We start from the raw sequence: 14,799 nt of genomic DNA on the forward strand, positions 1-14,799 counted from the left end.
GTAAACGCCTAAGGCCTTGCAAGTTTCATTGTTGAATTTCTTTTAAGAAAACATATCCTTCTTTCTGGGTTAAATTTAGTAGCTTGTTAAGCAATGCTTGTGAATAGGCAGATATTAAATGTGTAGTGGTTAAACAGTCCATCTCTCCCGCAGTGGGCTTACGTCAGCTCTTTGCAGCCTAATGGGTAATGGACAATGATGAAAATTATGGTTAAATGCGTAAATGTTCGGATGTAATTCCCTCTTGAGTTTCCAGGAAAACATGGATTTTCTTCAGTCTTACTTTTGGTAGGAAAGTTAACTTGCTATGCATAATTCAGTACTTGACTTTAAGTTAATATTTTATTAAAGTCGTCAGATTAGAGTTACTGTATTTACTCTATTACACTCCCTTACAAGTTACTCTACATTTTGATCAGAAAATGTTGTCTTAGCTGGTTTTTATGAATACACAATGTATTCTAAAATCATGTAACTTTAAATGGAAGAACAGATGCTCAGACTCTGAATATTGCCTCCTATTTTCAGTCCTGCCAACCATTCAGCACGGGCAGCAGGTACTCAGCACAATTGAAGGCATTCCAGTGACTCTACCATGCAAAGCAAGTGGAATTCCCAAGCCGTCCATCATCTGGTCCAAGGTAAATGACCTCCCCAGAGGTGTTTGTTAATGTTACGTGTTATCACAGTGTTTGAATATTTTTTGTCATACACGGGACTTGTGACTGTCCCGTAGAATTTTAAAAAAAGGAAAACCCATGCAGTCGTACCACTTGGAAGGGACCTTAAAATGTCCTTAGTACAGTCACACCTGATGCTGGAGTAACATTAACAACACAACAGTGAACGCTAACATAACGCCTTCTGTATACCAGGAGCTTTTCTAAACACTTAGCATGTTTGTAGCAGATCCTTTTCTACCTTTGCCACATCCCCGCAGCCGCTGTGATTTCAGCGCAACTCTGGTGGACAGCTCCGTGCACGCGGCCAGAGTCCCACTTCCTGCGTGTGTCTCTCTAGGTTTTGGAATCAGGGCTTTCTCCAGAGTCCCACAAGGCCACTCAGCCTGCTCTTGGGTAGCTGAGAAGTGTAGGGGCATTAACAACTTGGGGGGCAGGTGTCCTTTATAAATCACCTGCTTCTCATCCATCAGAATACTTCTGAGTTTCTTCACACAGTTTCTCAACGGATCCCAGCACTTGGAAGCTTATCAGCCCAGCCACAGAGGAAACAAGAACACTGAAATCTTTTTAACTTTCCTTCCTTGTGTGCCTCACTCCCCCGCCCACCTGCTTGAGCCTCTGGGGATCACTTTCCAACTAAACTTCTTGCCCTCAAATCTTTGTCTTACACCCTTTCTTTTAGGAAGGCAAAATAAGACATATACAAACTCATTTATTCCCCTCTGTGTCCCTATCATGAAGTTGTCCAGCTTTTACTTGTCTCCTTGCAAGGAGGGAAAACCCATTTGCTAAGGAAGTCCTTTTCATCTTTGAACAGTCATGAAGATAGCATGTATTTTCTGTAAATTAATTTAAATCTGACAGCTATAAGTAATATAAAATGATGGCATAATAACAAAATGTGGCATTTGTATAATTAGTACTACAACCCAAGCATTTTAACATAGCATCTAATTTTATATATCTACAAAGCTCTGAAATATAAAGTAGGTACTGACATCTGGAAGTTAAATAAAAAGGTTAAGCTTTCTGCATTCTGGACACAAAAACCCAGTGCTGTAGCTGATCCCCAAACTCTACAGTGTCTGGTACTATAAAGAAGTTTAATGCATTTTAGGAAAACATAAAAATGAAAGGCCAGGGTGGCCTGTGTGCCATGATAAAGCATGAAGGTTAAGAAAGAATTAGGGGTCCAGAGCCTGATTGCCAGGGTTCAAGTCCCAGAACTACTACAGACTGACTGTTATTCCACATCATCCCCAGCCTTTATTATTTTCATCTATAAAATGGGAGATTGTGGTAGTTCCTGCTCAGATGATTGTTTTGAACATGAAAATAGTTAATTCATGTGATGTGCTCAAAACTGTGCATGGTTAGCGTATGACTATCCCATTCATTATTATTACCATTATTCGCACCATTTTTAAGTAGCTCTGGAACAAAGGGGACATGGTTCAGTGTGTCAAAATACTGCCTTTGCTTTCTTTGCTCTAATTTTCATACAAATAACTTAAGTCAAATTAGCATTTTTCAAAAATCTAGTATTTTCCCCCATGGAGATCTTTTTTTTCCTCTCTTCCTTTTCCAGACATGAAGTCACTCCTTCATTATCTTAAAAAACCTCTTTGTTGTGTTTCACAGAAAGGTGAGCTGATCTCCACCAGCAGTGCTAAGTTTTCCACAGGGGCTGACGGAAGTTTGTATGTGTCCTCACCTGGGGGTGAAGAGAGTGGGGAGTACGTCTGCACCGCCACCAATGCGGCCGGCTACGCCAAAAGGAAAGTGCAGCTGACCGTCTACGGTGAGAGCCCCCGGAGGAGTGTTTTCCTTTGACATGTCTGCCGGTGCCAAAACTCACATTTCTCTCCCAAATCATATTAGCAGGGGCTGTTCTCCTAAAGTGAACTGCATTTTACAAAAATGCATTTTTACTGCCAACCACCATTTCTTCTACTGAGATTCTTATTTAAAGGGAGAGTAATTGTATAGCCATTTGGAAAATTTTTATGGTGTTTTCCTGAGGAGTAGGCTTACTGCACCCAAGCAGCTTCAGAAACACCCCTTAGTTAAAATCCCCTCGCAAAGCCAAACCTCAGCTATGCCTCGGTGAGCACTCTGCCCTGAGGAATTCCTTGTACAAGTGGCAGATTCTCGAAGGGCATTTCAGCTGACCTCTTCATTATGTTCTGAAAGGAAGAACTAAAAAGGGAAACTCTCTGGTCATTTTCCTTTCAGCTCTCGCTATAAATATATGAATGGAAAGTTTTAGAGATGCCCTGAAACTTTGGAACGCACAGCAGCATCTTTTTGTACATTTTTAAAGAATATTAGTAATCCGCATTTGAATGTAAGGTAACTGTTTTCAATGTACTCTCTCCCTTCCAAAAACATGTGTTTATTTTAGTAAGGCCCAGAGTGTTTGGAGATCAACGAGGACTGTCCCAAGATAAGCCTGTTGAGATCTCCGTCCTTGCAGGGGAAGAGGTGACACTTCCATGTGAAGTGAAGAGCTTACCCCCACCCGTCATCACCTGGGCCAAAGAGACCCAGCTCATCTCTCCGTTCTCTCCAAGGTAGGGGATTGGGGACGACCTCGACACGGAAAAACAATCTCTTGGGGCAGATGGGTGTACCTACTTAGGTTTACAGATGTTTCAAAAAATGATTTTTAAATGTGAGATAATTCACGCATGTACCTGAACCTACAGCAAATACATGTATACCTTCTAAATCACTCTTTAATATCAGAAACGCTAACACCCTACTTTGACGTAATTTCCCACAGGTGCCTCTACAGGGTAGTTACTGAAATGGAGCATATTTCTATGTAGATCTGGTTAGCACAAATGCATAGAACACATAGAATCTCATTAATCCCATATAAGTCCACAATAAGTCCTCTAATGACTAAGATTTGACTTTCATTAGATGGCTTTGTAAAAATTTTCTTGATTAAAACCTTAGACATTTAAAGGCCCACCGAGACCATAATTGGATAGGCTAATAATCTGATAGGCTAAATTTGGTAGATGTGGAAACCAAAACACCAGAGCCTTTAAGGTACTACCTTTGTTGCCCTGCAAGTACAAGGTTGAATTTACCTCCACCACTTAAAGTTCGCCTGAAACTTTTGGCAATTTTTTTCAGTGGCCCTCTGAACCTTAGATTTCTTATTTATGAAATGGAGTTGATCTTTACCTGCAAGATAATGTATATTCCACACACCCCTGTCTCTAGTTCTCAAGGAGTAGTAGCAGTTACTATTTTAACTCAGTATCATGCCAGAAGCTACTGGTGGAATAAGAATTATAGTCTCTAGCTGTGTCTGTTAAGCTTACTGATGTATAGTTATGAAGCTAGATATTTATGCTACCACTGGTGAGGGTAAAAAAGACAAAGAACTACTTTACATAAACTTACTCTTTCTTTGAAAAATAATTTGCTTTGGATATTTTTGAGTGAAAGAAATACCGTATTACAAATACAGTTAACATTTCCTTGTTTTCTTCCCCAACCCCTTGTCTCCCTTTCCAGAGGCAAATACTGCCACAAACATCACATGCCTCCTATGCAACCATTCTAAAACTGTATAGGATCTTGTTTTCTATGTTTTTAATTTTGTGTGTCTGTTTTCAATTTGCCATATAACATATTACTTATTATTCTACTGCTTGCTGTATTAAGTCAACATTTGTTCATTTTTGTACACATAGGTTTAGTTTCTTTCTTTTTTAATTTTTTTTTCTTTTTAATTTGACAGAGATCACAAGTAGACAGACAGGCAGAGAGAGATGGGGGAGGGGGGTGCAGGCTCCCTGCTGAGCAGAGAGCCCCATGTGGGGCTCCATCCCGGGACCCTGAGATCATGACCTGAGCGGAAGGCAGAGGCTTAACCCACTGAGACACCCAGGTGCCCCGGTTTAGTTTCTTTTTAACCACGGTATACATAGTCTCCATTTTGTGTATACATTTCCCAGTGTATGAACATTCAGGGTTTTGTTTGTTTCTCTTGGGTTTGGTTTTAGGTTTTTGACTTTACAAACAAGGCTTTTTAGTGAAAATCTTTATGTATATCTCTCTGTATACACATGCATGACTTTCTTTAGGACTGGCACCTAGAGCTGCAGTTTCTGGTCAGGATGAATTCCTACTTTCAGTTGTGTAGACGATGCTAAATTGCTGTCCACAGAGGGACTCCTGGGTTTGCCTTTCTCCCATTAGAAGAGAGGTGCACAGACGTCCCCATTATATCAATGCCTGGTATTGATGGACTTAAACATTTTTGTTGTTCAGATGGGTGTGAAATGGTATCTTGCAACCGTCTGAGTTCTCATGTGACTGACTTCCAGGAGCCCCACATGCTTTTACTTTTTTGTTGGCATTTGTGTCATCTGTAACTTGCCTTTTTAAGCCTGCAGCACAGATTTCTGGTGACTTACTTGTCTTTTTTGTTGTTGAATACAGAAATTGGGTCTGTATTCTTAATAGCACTCCTTTGTTGTATGTGTTGAAAATACCTTTCCTCAGACCACTGCAAGGTTTTAATGTGTGATGTTTGATTATATAGAACTTTACATTTTTTATGTAGCTCAGTGTATTACTTCTATTGTTTTTAAGACTTTTACTTTATGAAGAATATTAACAAGCCACCAGTGTTTTAGTCTAATATTTTAAGTTTTTCACATTATGGACCTTGATCCATATGAATTTTTATGTTGTGTCTGTTATTAGGTAGTGCTCTATTTTTTAAATTTTTAATTTTTTATTAACATATAATGTATTATTAGCCCCAGGGGTACAGGTCTGTGAATTGACAGTTAGTAGTGCTCTATTTTGATTTATTTTTCCCATGTGCAGAACCTGTTGCCTAACATCATTTTTTAATAATTGGCCCTTTCCTTGCTCTTTGTAATAATATCTCCATCATTGAGTATTATATGTTGGATTTTCCTAGATACTTACTTCTTTGGGGGAAATTTCGTCCTTAACTCCTTAACTATTTATTCATTTGTCTGTCTCAGGGCCAGTAGAACAATTTTTCTTTTTCCTAGGTACATAAGAAATCTTGATATTAAGCAGGTCTATCTGACCCTCTCCTCCTTAAACTTATTTCAATACAGTTAACATAATGACATTTTTATGTCGATCTGGCTCACTCAACTACATTATTATCCTGTAGGAAGAACATATTCAGTAAATTTTTGAGAATTACAAATGTACCTTCTTTCACTTTTATTTTAACACACTAAATTTTTTAACAAAGCATTGCAGAAAAAACAGGACAGTATTCAAAATATGTTCAAAACTTACTAAAATATATATTTGCTTTGTATAGTCACAACTTAATAAGACAGACAGACGCACAAGTTTTTGATAATTGCAGACCATTAGGTTAGATCCGAGGGTAAAAGGAAACTGATTATGTATTTGTAAGAACATCATGCAGAATGTATACACTGTATACTATGACATATATACACATACACATACACATACACAATAGAATTATGAAAATTCCTGACTTTAAAGGTATAGAAATAATATAAATGGGAGAAGGGTTTCAAAAAGGCTTGCAGAGTAGAAATTTCACACTGAAATGCAGCTGCATTGGGGATATTAAAATTCTGATGTTCTATGGTCTACTATGTGGTTTCTTTCTTTTAGACACACATTCCTCCCTTCTGGTTCAATGAAGATCATTGAGACCCGCGTTTCAGATAGTGGGATGTATCTTTGCGTTGCCACAAATATAGCTGGGAACGTGACTCAGTCTGTTAAATTAAATGTCCATGGTGAGTTTTGAAATGAAGACATGTGATATCTGTGTACTGGCCACAGGAAAATTTGTCATAGTAGTTTCTTTGATAGTCTCCAAATTGCATGTAGAGTAATTAGAGAAAAATTTTCTAAAATTGAAGACTTGTGATTTTCTTTCATTTCCTCTGGAAAGTTTATTTGCCATCTATAGACAACTTTTTCCCTTTTCCTTAAATAAACAGTATTGAAATTTTGGCTCTTCTTTTTACTGAATGTCTACAGTCACTTATGACAACTCTTGATACACTGTAAAAAAAAAAAAAGTGTTTAGACTGACGGCTTTTTGTAGAAGTGATTGTGAATTCTCAAAGAAGAATTTATTAGTATTTAAATGGTCATTTTCAATATTCAAAGAATTCGTCAACTGAAAACATTATGCTTCCTGGAACTCTTTAACTTTTAAAAACTTACGGTTAATCTGTTTTATTCCCTCAACTTTACCATAGTCTGTCCAAAATAGTTATTTACTTAACACATGCTTAGTGAGTACATTCTCTGTCAGGCATTATATAGGTGCCAAATATTCAAGTATCAGGAAAAGATTTTCTTAGGTAGCATTGCCCTGATTTCCCTCTCAGATCAGTCAGTGTAATAGTGTCCTATTAGCCATGGGATTTGAGATCCAAGGAGAGTTCTGTCATTTACTAGCTGTGGTGTATCTTGGGCATTTTACCTACCCTCTCTTACTTTTAGTTTTCTCTTTCATAAAATGCTAACAATCCTCTTAAAATTATAAGGTTGTCACAACCTTATAATTCGCTAAAAATATATTAAGTTTAGAAAACAAAGGACTGAGGAATGGGGCTTTGTAGGGATGTAAGGTACATAAATTCTAATGATATCCTTATGAGTTAACTTGATTCTTTAGTGTATAATGCATGAATGTGGAGACCAGTAATACTTGCCAGCATTCTGATAAATTATCTCGTTTTCCTAAAGGAAGGTAGATAAAGACAAGTAATAGAGGCTTGATTTTGATTTTGACTTTCTTCTCTGAAATTAGCAAGTTTTTTACTAGAAATTTTCTCACCGTCTGGCTAAACCATCCACAAAGAGAGCAAAAAGTAGGAACACCTGAAGAGAAATGCTTTTTCTTTTACTCCCTTATATTATAGAAATCATCACCTTTTAAGAGGGTTTTAAACTTTAAATTATTTATAAATTAAAGGAAACCTAACATTTGCAAACACTTGCTTTTCCCTCAAGTTTGGCATGAGGGCTTTTCTATTTATTATTGCCCATAATCCTTGCAGTGGACAGGAATTGAAGAGGTTATTCTTGCCTGGATTATCAAGGAAACAGGCCTCAGGAAATTTACTGACTTGCCCTAGATCGTACAGCCAGTACGTGGCCTGAGCCTGGGTCCAAATCCTGAGATTCTTCTACTTTCTGTGCTGCTTCTTTGTAAGGAGTTCTCATTAACAGTGAGAAGAGAAAGGAATTTCTTAAATTGGAATATTAATCCCCCATTGTTTCTAGTTCCTCCAAAGATACAGCGTGGCCCTAAACTTATGAAAGTCCAAGCTGGCCAAAGAGTGGACATCCCATGCAATGCTCAAGGGACGCCTCTTCCTGTCATCACGTGGTTGAAGGACGGAAGTGCCGCACTGGTGGACGGGGTGCGGCGTGTGAGCAATTCGGATGGAACGTTAAGCATTGACCCAGCCCTGCTCTCCGATGCCGGCGTCTATACATGTGTCGCTACTAACATGGCAGGCAGTGATGAAACAGAAATAACACTACATGTCCAAGGTGATTTTTGGCATAAGAAAATATATGTAGGGTGGGGGCATAAAGCTGGCAAAAGTTGTTCTGTGAATAGACAGAAAGCAAGGAAAAGAGTAAGAAATACAGATCGTGAGAAGTACTGTGCGGAAAATTAAAACCGGGTGATGCTCTCTACAATTGTCTCCTTTAAAGATTTTATTTATTTGAGAGAGAGAGGAGAAAGAGAGAGAGAATCCCAAATAGACTCTGCGCTGAACACAGCCCAACACAGGGCTTGACCTCATGACCCTGGATCAGGACCAGAGCCAAAATCAAGAGTCACGTCTATTAACTGGCTACCCCCGCCACCCGCCCAGGCACCCAGTATCTTGTCTTCTCTAGCAAAATATTTGACCATATCTTTCTGGCAGTTTGATAAGTGTGCTGCATAGCCTGAAGTAGATATGTCTGGCAGCTAGAAATATGTGTCATATGAGGAAGAGAGTCAGGAAAGGTAACAGTTCACCAGTGTGTCTGGTTGATGGTGCTGCAGGAGAGTTTGGTATTGCTTAAGGAAAGCCTGTGATAATGCATTTATTGTTCTAATAGAACCCCCTACACTGGAAGACCTAGAGCCTCCATATAACACCCCATTCCAAGAAAGAGTGGCCAGTGAACGCATTGCATTTCCATGTCCTGCAAAAGGTATGTAGTCCTTGGACATATGGGCATAAGCATAATGTTATATTATTTCAGAATTCTCTGTTGAACCCAAAACATCTTTATGGAAAGATCCACTTGTTAGTCCTTGTTACACCATTTGGACATTAATCTCTCTTTTAAATAACACCTCTTTGAATAGCTATTTTTTCTCTCACTGGTATTTTATCTACTTCAATGGAAAAACCTCTGTTCTTCCAAGCTTGCCTTATCAATCGTGTGTCCCATGTAGTTCTTGCTCCCTCATGTTAATTCTTAGTTCCTTTGGTCTTGATAAGATTTCTCATTAAAATGTAACAGCTGGAGCTACTCAGAATTTTTTGCACTTATCACACTCAGAAGTATAAATTAAGACTAACTCCTGATACTGCTCTTCTGAAAACCTCTTAGATTTACCCTCTACTGGTAATCCTAAAGGCAGGTTCTACCTTGATACTCTGAGGCTTATCCAAACTCCTTTTACCTTCCCAAATTTCTGGGGTTTCCATCCCACCATGTTTCCTGGCAAGAAACTCTTCTTTTCTCTCCTCAGGGGGGATGGGAAAGAGGCGTTGTCACTACCACCCTTGGGATGCCAGTCGGTGGTTCAGAACATCCTCCCTTTCACATATGCTTTCATCCACAGTGACTCAGATGTGTTCGCAGCAGTTCCAGCAAAGTCCACATGGAATTCTTTCCGTCACCTCCATGCAGTTGGTACTATTATCGCTCCCACAAAGGCCCCTTAACGATTGTTCCTGGAGGCATCGACAGATGAAGGGCCTCATGGCTCTTCCTGTTTCTGTAGCAAGATTTTGCATCTCTTCACAGTAGCTCTCACCAATGATTATTTTCTAGCAAGCATTACTAGAGAACTTTAATGAGCTTTTCACATACCAAAATAATTATCAGTAACTATCCCCATAGTGGTGAAGGAGGAGACAAGTCCTGGAGAAGAGACCCTTTGAAGGGTTTAAAGTCGGGTATTTGAGTACTTGCTGCTCCTGGATCCCTACCAGGGGCACTGCTGCCTTTTGCTCTCTGTTGGATCCCTGACTCCAACGCTGGCTGGACTTCCCTTTTTCCAGCTGTTTTGACTTCCCCATTCCACTTTGAAAAACCACCTCTTGGGTTTGCCATTTTCACCTGGGATATAATTCCAGGTGAAATTCCATTTAAAGTAGCTGGATACCTTCCTTCTCTGTGCGACAAGTCTGATCTTGTACGTGACAGTTCTACCATTTATAAGTTAAAGAGACTGTAACTTCTCTGGCTTGTTCATTTAATTTTTCATTTATTCACTCTACAAGTATTCATTGAGAAGTCTGATTGAAATGCATAAAGGGATGAGTGAGATATGAAGAAGTGAGGCCATGATTATAACCCTTTTTTCTTTGAAAACGTAGACACCTGCAGTCGGTCAGTTCACCTTCTCTTTCTCATCTTCACTGTTAGTGCAATGAAATAGGCCAATATTTTTGTTTTATTTTTTTCTCATAAGTACAACTTTCATAGTCACTTTCAAAATTCCTTAACTCAACTTGAGTTTAGCCTTAGTGACACATTCTATATATTCTGCTGTTCTTTTGTATTTGTCTTGGATTATGTGCTAAAATGTTAACATTTGTTATTATCCTTTAATATAAGATTATTAACAATGTCATACAAATGCATTAAATATGCTTTTTATTTTTATAGGTATTAAGGAAATTTTGAAAGTACTTAGACTAGTGCCTGATACATTATTTGCTAAGTAAATACATTCTTAATACAGCATTCATGTTTGTCTATTTCCGGTATGTACTTTTGGCTCTATTACATACTTCAAGATGATTTTATCACTTCTACTCAGCAGCACATCACTTCCACTTACTCATAAATAAATCTAGGAAATCAGTCCTGCCTTCCACTTGCCCAGTTTTCTTTTCAGTATAAAAAGTCAAGAATTGTTCCTATTGTCCTGTGTTTAACAGGATGAAATCACCAAATGTGTCAGTAGCAGAAGTTCCTCATCTCTAGGGTATCTGGGCTATTTAGTGTGAATTATAGAGCATTGCTTCTGCACTTATGACTACTTCGTAGGGCAATCTTTGTGTTGTGTTCCTGTGATAGCCTCTTACTTTTTGTTCTTCATTTATTTTTATCCCAAACTCTCTTCACTTGATCAATATAGTTTTTTCCCCACAATGCTCTCACACAAGAAAATGCTTTGGTTTGCTTACTGTCTTCTGAAAATCTTGATAAAGAGAACTGGCTCAAACACTACCCTAGAGACCATAGGTCTGTTAAGACTGATCAGGAATTAGAGGCATTAAATACCATAATCTCTTTGAAATTTCATGCCAGGAGAAATATCTTGTAAGTAGCATGGTACCTTAGGGTACCTTATAGTTGTAACAAAATTTTTGTTTCTCCTCAATGTATTTGAGATTTAATAATGATTCCTAGTTTTATTATAGAATATCACAAAACTCTAATTTCTTGGTTAGGCACCCCCAAACCAACTATCAAATGGATATGGAATGGGAGAGAGCTGACAGGCAGAGAGCCTGGTATTTCTATCTTAGAAGATGGCACATTGTTGGTCATTGCTTCTGTTACACCCTCTGACAATGGGGAGTATATCTGTGTGGCCGTCAATGAAGCTGGAACCACAGAAAAAAAATATAACCTCAAAGTCCACGGTAAACATAGATAAAATACCAAAATCATACGGTTGAATATGTGACATTTTCTAATTATTATATATGTAAGTTATTCTTTCAATGTGGTATTATTTAAAATTAATGTGAATAGAATGTTATCAAACAAGAAATTGATAATCTGATTGCATTCATTACTTGATTAATTTCAAATTTTATGTAATTTACTGTGACTTTATTTAAAATTCAGGTGGCAGAATAGTCAGAAGTCTCATGACCTAAGCTAAGCTATGTACTTATCCCCCCAACAACAGAGAGATTTATTAAGTTTGTGTATGTGCATGTGTGTATTTCCCAGAGATATTTTATACATAACAAGGAAATAAGAATATATATTTTATTCTCTTTTAATCTATAAAAATGTACATATATAGGAGAATATTATATCCATTATGCTAAACCTTGTCTATTTTACGAAAATATCCATCTTTGGAATTATTCATTATTCCTAACTCTTATTTATACTGATCTAGCATCCCACTGTATGGGTATGTCATGATTTCCTTAACCTTCATCTATTAATGGTGAACATTCAGGTGTTACCAATTATTTGTTATTATAAGTAATGCTTTAATGAAATAGTTGTACATTTGTGTATCAGTCAAAAATTATGTTCATTTGGAAATTTCATGGATAATGGCTTCCCGTAGACACTGGGAGATATGCACTTCCATCAGCAAAATAGCAACTCCCTCACATGACTTAATTAAGACCCTAGCAGTTTACATTCTGAGTGGTATGTGGAATAACTAGTTCCTTGCTTAAATTTATCCTAAGTTTTATCCACACTTCAAAACTCTGAAAGATAATTAAAGTAAAACTTTAAAAAGAGTTATTTATAAATATATTGGTCAAGATTTTCATTTTGTGTTAAGGTATGTGCTTGAATATGACCAGCCTTTCTAGCTATCAGGTATCTTAGAATTTGATTTCTAAAGGCCTGTGTAAAGAAACCTCAGAAGTAATATTTATTACAAAATTATCTAGCCATGACTCCTCTCTTTTTGCAGTTGCTCCAGTAATTAAAGATAAAGAACAGATAACAAATGTATCTGTGCTGGTCAATCAGCTGACCAATCTCTTTTGCGAAGTTGAAGGTACGCCTTCTCCCATCATTATGTGGTACAAAGATGACGTTCAGGTAAGTGAAGACATCAGGATACGCATAATTCCTTGCCACTGCCTCTGAAATAAATCATTCAAATGTGATTTTTGAGAGTGCCTGGGTGGCTCAGTGGGTTAAAGCCTCTGCCTTCAGCTCAGATCATGATCCCAGGGTCCTGGGATCCAGCCCCATATCAGGCTCTCTGCTCAGCAGGGAGCCTGCTTCCTCCTCTCTCTCTCTCTGCCGGCTTCTCTGCCTACTTCTGATCTCTGTCAAATAAATAAATAAAATCTTTTTAAAATGTGACTTTCCTATTAATAATGATATAAAGCTTCCATGTCAATTATTAGTAGTGCATCTGTGTGAGGACTGGACATAACACTGCCCGTTTTGGCCTTTGAAGGTGACTGAAAGCAGTACTATTCAGATCGTGAACAATGGGAAGATATTAAAGCTCTTCAGAGTCACTCCGGAGGACGCAGGAAGCTATTCCTGTAAAGCAGTTAATGTTGCAGGCACTTCTCAAAAGTATTTTAACATCGAGGTGTTAGGTAAGGGGAACAGTCCTTTAAGAACCTACAATTTTCAGATGCATTTCTTATAATAGGATGGAGCTGACAGTTATGAAAGAACAAAGAGCTTAAAAAAATTGATAAGAGAAATATTATTTGTGTTACTCTTTCATTATTTTTGTTTTTAATATGGGTTACCCAGAATCCTCTGATATAGAATATTTTAAGTTATTATTTATCATAGAGATGTCTGTGAATATTTGGTACCATCTTACATGTCAAATAATAAATTACTGCTCTTGTTGATTTCTTCTATTACATGGTCAGGAAGTTCTCTGGGAAGTAACTATATGGGATGATGCAGAGTAAAACTCACTAATGCTCTCAACACTTGAGGCTGCTAGGTTGTAACTTGAGCTGGAGAAAGTAGCAAATGCACCTTTCCCTGCATTCTGATGAACTCTTACAGCTAAATCACCACAGCCCCAATCAACTAAGAGGGGAAGATTCTGAGTGTGGGTAGAAGAATTGGGATATAATGCATTTAGATCATCTTAAGGGTGCTCATAAATTTAAAGTTTTGTAATTTTAGTTTATGAAATTCTATTTGCTAATCTTGTGATAAAATGACTTCCTTCCTTTCAATATTTTATTCATCCAAATGGGCATATGTTTCTAAGTCTGGGGTGGAAATAAAGTCTGGGAATGAGGATGCATTGAAATAACCATTTTTAAGCTGCTTCGGCATAAAAATAATCCCTCTCATTAGTCTGCTCAGAGACTGAAATACTTTGCATTTCCTCTACCAAAAGTATTCTTATTATATTTACATACAGGCTATGAAAAACAAACTAATTTTTTTTTATCATTAGTTACATCAGCATGATTTCTCTTGGCATTCATTTACTTTGAATTCTGTATACTGATGACTCCCAAATTTTTATTTCCAGCTCAGACTTCTTCATGAGCTCTAAGAATATATATCTCATCTTCTCCACAGTATCTTGACTTGAATGTCTTAGGAGCATATCAAACAGAAATAAGATTTTAATATTAAAAATAAAATATCACACAATAATACCTTTTATATTATATTTGTAGACCCACACAAATGCTAAATTTGAATATATTAAAATCTTATTGAAATATTGTAGAGATAAAAAAATAATCTGTTCTTCCTCCCTCCACTCTTTTGGGAAGCCATAGATTTTCACGACAAAATGTCTTTGTTCAAGTCCCACCCACCATAATAGGTGCTGGCTCTCCAAATGAAGTCTCTGTTGTCCTCAACCGTGACATCACCCTTGAATGCAAAGTCAAAGGCACACCCTTCCCCGTTATTCACTGGTTCAAGGATGGCAAGTGAGTACCCTTTCTCTACTTGTTGCAAGGGTCCGACTGATAGGAAATGCATGTGAAAATGCTTGCAGATGTTCTCCCTTTCAGTTACTTTAAACATGTAAGTATTATTAAATGAACATGAAGGAAAAACAATATTGTTTTGAATAATATTGTTCAAAAGCTGGTCTCAAAGTCTTGTAATACCTTTCATTCTTATGAATTATATGACTTTA

The 14,799-nt window shown here is 37.5% G+C and overlaps 1 protein-coding gene across 3 annotated transcripts in view; it reads left to right on the plus strand.

Moving 5' to 3' along the window:
• HMCN1 (hemicentin 1) overlaps positions 1–14,799 on the plus strand; it is a gene marked incomplete at its 5' end in the record, with an annotated part of 468,943 nt that overhangs the window by 259,120 nt on the left and 195,024 nt on the right. For all 3 annotated transcript variants that reach the window (XM_082702942.1, XM_082702943.1, XM_082702944.1), the window contains 10 exons: positions 529–641; positions 2,325–2,484; positions 3,088–3,256; positions 6,348–6,475; positions 7,980–8,252; positions 8,817–8,912; positions 11,396–11,590; positions 12,619–12,749; positions 13,117–13,264; positions 14,461–14,587. In XM_082702942.1, the coding sequence (XP_082559068.1) occupies positions 529–641; positions 2,325–2,484; positions 3,088–3,256; positions 6,348–6,475; positions 7,980–8,252; positions 8,817–8,912; positions 11,396–11,590; positions 12,619–12,749; positions 13,117–13,264; positions 14,461–14,587 (1,540 nt within the window). The remainder of the gene's footprint in view (positions 1–528; positions 642–2,324; positions 2,485–3,087; positions 3,257–6,347; positions 6,476–7,979; positions 8,253–8,816; positions 8,913–11,395; positions 11,591–12,618; positions 12,750–13,116; positions 13,265–14,460; positions 14,588–14,799) is intronic.

Source organism: Mustela nivalis (genome assembly GCF_964662115.1).
Source record: "Mustela nivalis genome assembly, chromosome: 16".
Classification (NCBI taxonomy): Eukaryota; Metazoa; Chordata; class Mammalia; order Carnivora; family Mustelidae; genus Mustela; species Mustela nivalis.